This window comes from Molossus molossus, unplaced genomic scaffold (genome assembly GCF_014108415.1).
Source record: "Molossus molossus isolate mMolMol1 unplaced genomic scaffold, mMolMol1.p scaffold_m16_p_2, whole genome shotgun sequence".
In the NCBI taxonomy this organism is placed as follows: Eukaryota; Metazoa; Chordata; class Mammalia; order Chiroptera; family Molossidae; genus Molossus; species Molossus molossus.
In genome coordinates this window covers 96,135,628-96,142,192 of record NW_023425355.1, presented here as the reverse complement: position 1 = coordinate 96,142,192, position 6,565 = coordinate 96,135,628, and the positions used below count along the sequence as shown (strand labels likewise).

The 6,565-nt window shown below is 42.3% G+C and overlaps 1 protein-coding gene and 1 pseudogene across 1 annotated transcript; one reads left to right on the top strand and one right to left on the bottom strand.

Moving 5' to 3' along the window:
- Window positions 1-450: 450 nt before the first annotated feature.
- Window positions 451-918, bottom strand: LOC118635422 (annotated as a pseudogene).
- Window positions 919-3,474: 2,556 nt separating this feature from the next.
- UBQLN2 (ubiquilin 2) lies at window positions 3,475-5,669 on the top strand. The gene has a single exon (XM_036271747.1). It carries the CDS (start codon window positions 3,601-3,603, stop codon window positions 5,473-5,475), a length of 1,875 nt encoding a protein of 624 aa, XP_036127640.1. The 5' UTR covers window positions 3,475-3,600; the 3' UTR covers window positions 5,476-5,669.
- Window positions 5,670-6,565: the final 896 nt, after the last annotated feature.

Here is a 6,565-nt window from a genome sequence, read left to right as displayed (position 1 = left end):
TCCTTCTATGGATAGTTCCATTTATTCTTGTTTCTGCTCTGTAATAAAGAGTTTAAAGTAGAATAACATGCTTTTGGGAGACCAGGAAGAGGATGACCTCTACCATGTTCTTTGGTGAGGGACTTGTAATAAAATCACCTAACTCATAATGGTTTATCTATTTAACTTCTTCTCCAAATAACTTTTTAGATTTACTCAACAAATTTTAGTTTTTCTGTCTGTTAATTCATCAAAGTTTGCTTTTATCATTTTGTAGTCAATACCTGCTTCCCTCTTTTCCATTTTACTCTTTATTTGAAGGCCTAATTCACTTATTTTTATCTTTTTTTGGACATATCCTACCTCAGGTTTATTTGTACAAATAACACAGGAGGAAGCCATCCCCATGCAGACAGCAGCCCAGGGGTCACACCAGTTGTTCCATCCTAACATTGGCAGACAGAGACCTCTCTACTCTGGAATCTCCATGGGGCCATGGGAAACTTTGGGAGCTTGAGCTGGAGCTAGAGCCTGAGTTGGAGCTGCAGCCACAGCCACAGCCTAGGTCTTGACTTGAGCTTTGGCCTTATACTTGAGCTGGTACAGCCTGAGACCCTTGACCATGTGGGCACCAGCATGTTTCCCAAGGTTGGAGTGACTAATGTAGGCAATTTGATCAAGCTTGTGGCTGCTGACCTATGGGATCTTGGGTTCAACCTCTTTTGGCTTTACGAGGGCCTTGATGGCCTCTGCATGTGCACCTATGGCCTTGGCATTGGCCTGCATCTTCCTCAGGCCCTTCTTGTTGTGCTTCTTGGCAAAGTGCATGTTGCTCAGGAACGTGGGGTCTACCCACTTAAGAGATTCGTATCTTTGTGATCAGGATTTCTTGATGTAGTTTCTGTGTCATTTCCAGGTATGGTTCTTGGACTTGACCATATCTGCACCAAAGTGCCTGAGACTGGAAGAGCTATTTTCATTTTTAATTGTTTGGTATTGGAGGTCTTTGAGTATATAAATTTGACTCTGGGTTCATTCACATAGTGCCGGGTAAATAAAATATCATTAAACTTGAACCTCATAAAAATGCAGATTCCTGAGCATCACCTATTTTGGTAGGTTTGTGGCGGTGCCAAGAACTGTGTATTTTTAAACATCTTCAGACCACACATAAGGAAATTTCATAATAATTATTTGTATATATATTCTTATTATTTTGCTAAATTCACTCTTATAAAAATTTTGATTTGTACCTTGTCCCCCAAAATGTGTAATTCGGTGTTGATTTTCAAGTGGTTGAGGTTTTTGTTTATATTTCATTATTAATATCTAGGTTTGTTCTATTAAGATCAAATAGATGATGTGATATTTTATTTTATTTTTGAGAAAATTAAAAATCCCCCTAAATGCAACAGTATTATAACAAATACTCATATCAGTACCATCTAGAATTAACTACTGCTATTTTGCCATATTTACTTCCATTTTAAAGATGAAATACATTTTACAGATTTAATTCAATCTCCTTTTATTCACTATCCTGCGATCTATTCCATTTTCTCTTCCTCATGGGTACAAGTTTAGTATGAGCCACTTCAATATGTTGCCATTAGCTTCACATTCATATGAATGCATCTATAAACACCAGAGAGTGTTGTGCTAATTAATTTGGCTTTTGAGATTTATATATATTAATGTGTTGAAATCTAGTTCATTCCTTTTATCTTCTGTATTCAATTAATCATATTAATCATACTATTTTAATCCATTCTCCTATTGATAGACATTACATACTCATGTATTTATCTTAAGATTTATTAAGGTATATGTGACCTAATGACATTCAGATGTTAAATGCTGACTGGATACTAGGGGAGAGGGGTGTTTTCTGTATAGTATAAACTAGAGTTAGAAATTTATACATGAATTTAAAATGATTTGTTCTTATTATCCAAGTGCTACATCTTTACTTATTTCCCCTACTTACCTGTAATTAAATTAGGTAAATATGTTAATGTTGGACATTACTATTGCGTGCCTGTCAATATCTACCTATCATCTCCCCCAAATGCCTTCTGATTTTTAAAAATATTATAAATGCAATGCAATTTGAATATAAAACAAAGAACAGCTATTCATAATTTCAGCACTAATAACCACTATCAACATACTAATGTAGAACATTCCAGATTTATTTTTACATATACACTTAAAGACAGTTTATATATATAAACTATTTAAAAATAGTTTTAAAATAAAGACATGTTTATTGGTTTTTTGGTATTGAAACATATAGGCTTATATAATTTTTACTCATAAATACAGCTGAAAGTGAAAATACTCTGATTTTCCTACAACTACTGTTTATATCATGTATACCTTTAAAGATACTTTATATCACATAAATTAACCACCCATTTTTAAAAACGCAATGCATATTATTTTACTGTATGGCAATATCATAGCATAGTTGATCATTTCTGTTTAAACAGAAACTGATTTCCTTTTAAAATGATTTTATATATTTTGCATATATATTTTATAGATATGTTCTTGCATTCTTATCCAATTATTTTCATAGGTGAGGTCTTTAAGGGAGTCATTTCTAAAAAAAGGTAGAAATATTTAAAATGTTGATATATATTTTCAAATTGCCTTATGATTATAATAACTTACACTTCAATTTTCATGAGAGTGCATTTTTCAGCACTTTATCAGGTTTATTATTTTCCATTTTGCCTGTATGATAAGGCAGAAGTAGAATTTCAGGGTTTTCATTTGGATTTTTTTTTATTACTGGTAAGCTTAATCATCCTTTTATATGCCCATTGGCCATTTGCATTTCTTTTGTAAAATACAAGCTTCTGCACAGTCTTCTCCCATTCCCCTATTGGGGATGTTAATCTTTCCCTTTTTGCTTTGTCAGAGTTCTTTATTTTATTATATTTTTTGTCTGTTACATGGGGTCAGTTTGCTTCAGGCTTTCATCCTTTCACTGCCTAATGGACTTCAAATGTGTGTGTGTGTGTGTGTGTGTGTGTGTGTGTGTGTGTGTGTGTATCAAATCCCCCCCACTGGTCTTTTAATGTCCTCTACAGAAGCTGGCTCCCTTTCTTTTCTCCCTCCTTCTTTCTCTCTTTCTCTTCTTTGTTTATTTTCCTCTCTGTTTCTCTCCTCCTCCCTCTGTTTTTTCAGTACAGAAGTTTTTAATTTTGACCGAGTCGCAGCTATCATTCTGGACCTGGCGCCGCGTCAGCAGAGGGGGGAGGGGCGACGCGCGCGGCACGGGGGGAGGGGCAGGGGCGGGGAGGAGCAGGCAGAGCGGCTGCGGGAGTTGCTGGGAGTGCGCGCGGTGGGATCACACGGCGGTGGCGGTGGCGGTGGCGGTGGCGGAGGCCCAGAGTCCTGAGCACTGAGATCTCGGCCCGCGGCCTACACGGAGCCGTCTCTGCACCGGAGGATCTGAAAACCGCAGCCTTCATCACAGAGGTACTGTGCTCCGCGCTCCCCGCCCGGCCCGGCCCAGCCTGCTGCGGCGGCGCCTCCTTTTTCCTCCTTCCCTCGCTCTATCTCGCCCGTCCGCCCGCGCCTTCCCTGTCTGCCTGCGTCACCGCGGCCGCCATGGCTGAGAACGGCGAGAGCAGCGGCCCCCCGCGCCCCTCCCGCGGCCCTGCTGCGGCCCAAGGCTCTGCCTCTGCCCAGGCCGAGCCCAAAATCATCAAAGTCACTGTGAAGACTCCCAAAGAGAAAGAGGAGTTCGCGGTGCCGGAGAATAGCTCAGTGCAGCAGTTTAAGGAAGCGATCTCGAAACGCTTCAAATCCCAAACAGATCAGCTAGTGCTGATTTTTGCCGGAAAAATCTTAAAAGATCAAGATACCTTGGTCCAGCACGGCATCCATGATGGACTGACCGTTCACCTTGTCATCAAAAGCCAGAACCGACCTCAGGGCCAGTCCACACAGCCCAGTAGTGCCGCGGGAACTAATACTACTACCGCGTCGACTCCCAGGAGTAACTCCACACCTATTTCCACAAATAGCAACCCGTTTGGGTTGGGGAGCCTGGGAGGACTTGCAGGCCTTAGCAGCCTGGGTTTGAGCTCGACCAACTTCACTGAGCTCCAGAACCAGATGCAGCAGCAGCTTCTGTCCAGCCCTGAGATGATGATCCAAATCATGGAAAATCCCTTTGTTCAGAGCATGCTGTCGAATCCCGATCTGATGAGGCAGCTCATTATGGCCAATCCACAGATGCAACAATTGATTCAGAGAAACCCAGAAATCAGTCACCTGCTCAACAACCCAGATATAATGAGGCAGACCCTTGAAATCGCCAGGAATCCAGCCATGATGCAAGAGATGATGAGAAATCAAGACCTGGCTCTCAGCAATCTCGAAAGCATCCCAGGGGGCTATAATGCCCTACGGCGCATGTACACTGACATTCAAGAACCGATGCTGAATGCTGCACAAGAGCAGTTTGGGGGTAATCCGTTTGCCTCCGTGGGGAGCAGTTCCTCCTCTGGGGAAGGCACGCAGCCTTCCCGCACTGAAAATCGAGATCCGCTACCGAATCCGTGGGCACCACCACCGGCTACTCAGAGTTCTGCAACCACCGGCACGACCACGAGCAGCGGCAGCGGGTCTACCAGTAGCTCCAGTAGTGCTACTGGGAACACTATGGCCGCAGCCAATTATGTTGCCAGCGTCTTCAGTACCCCAGGAATGCAAAGCTTGCTGCAACAGATAACTGAAAACCCCCAGCTGATCCAGAATATGCTGTCTGCGCCCTACATGAGGAGCATGATGCAGTCGCTGACCCAGAATCCAGATTTGGCTACACAGATGATGCTGAATAACCCCGTGTTTGCTGGAAATCCTCAGCTGCAGGAGCAGATTCGTCCACAGGTTCCTGCTTTCCTGCAGCAGATGCAGAATCCAGACACACTGTCTGCTATGTCAAATCCAAGAGCAATGCAGGCTTTAATGCAGATCCAGCAGGGGCTACAGACATTAGCCTCTGAAGCACCTGGCCTCATTCCAAGCTTCACTCCAGGTGTGGGGGTGGGGGTGCTGGGAACCGCTATAGGCCCTGTAGGCCCAGTCACACCCATAGGCCCCATAGGCCCCATTGTGCCGTTTACCCCCATAGGGCCCATTGGGCCCATAGGACCCACTGGCCCTGCAGGTTCCCCTGGCTCCACTGGTTCTGGCAGCACCCCTGGGCCCACCATGCCTAGCTCTGCACCCAGTGAAACCACGAGCCCAACCTCAGAATCTGGACCCAACCAGCAATTCATTCAGCAAATGGTGCAGGCTCTGGCTGGAGCAAATCCTCCTCAACTGCCAAATCCAGAAGTCAGATTTCAACAACAACTGGAACAGCTCAACGCAATGGGGTTCTTAAACCGAGAAGCTAACTTGCAGGCTCTAATAGCAACAGGAGGCGACATCAATGCAGCCATTGAGAGGCTGCTGGGCTCCCAGCCATCTTAATTACATTTCTGTACCTTGAAAAAAATGTATCTTATTTTTGATAATGGCTCTTAAATCTTTAAACACACAAAAATCATGCTTTACTTTAATTTTGATTCTTTTAAATCTGTCTAGTTATAAATCTAATGATACATTTTAAGGTGGAGTCCATACCTGCACCCTTCCTTCCTTCCTTCCTTCCTTCCTTCCTTCCTTCCTTCCTTCCTTCCTTCCTTCCTTCCTTCCTTCCTTCTTTCCTCCCTCCCTCCCTCCCTCCCTCCCTCCTTTCTCCTTTCCCTCCCTCCCTCCTTCCCTCCCTCCCATCCTCCCTCTCTTCCTCTCTCCCTCTTTCCTTCCATTTCCTTCCTTGTCTGTTTTGAATGGTGGGAATCAATGCTGTTTTACTCAAAAGTGTTGCATGCAAACACTTCTCTTTATTCTGCATTTATTGTGGTTTTTGGAAACAGGTATCAAACTTCACAGTTGGGTGAACAAGTTTGTTCTACAGATGTCCAATTTGTTTGCATTTTAAACATTAGCCTACGATAGTAATTTAATGTAGAATGAAAATATTAAAACCAGAAGCAAATTATTTGAAGCTCTCTAATTTGTGGTACAATATTGCTTATTGTGACTTTGGCATGTATTTTTGCTAGCAAAATGCTGTAAGATTTATATCATTCTTTGATTTTTTGCTATATTTGTATACAGTACAGTAAGCACAATTGGAACTGTACATCTAGAAACATTACAACAGAATTTCTGAGCATAATATGTGTAATCAAAATGAGAAAGAATATAAGAAATATTTCTGGAGCTAGGTATGTAACAGTTTTGTAGAATCTTACAGCATCTTTGATCAACTTCTCAGTGAAAATGTTGGCTAGGCAAGTTCAGTTAAAATATAGTAGAAATGTTTATCCTGGTATTTCTAAGTATACATTTAATTGTACAGAAAACTTACTGTGTGAAATTGTGTCAACATTTGCTGATTGACTGTATATGACCTTAATCTTTGTGCAGCCTGAAGGATCAGTGTAGTAATGCCAGGAAAGTGCTTTTTACCTAAGATTTCCTTCTCAGCTTCTCTCATAAAGAGACCCTAATACAC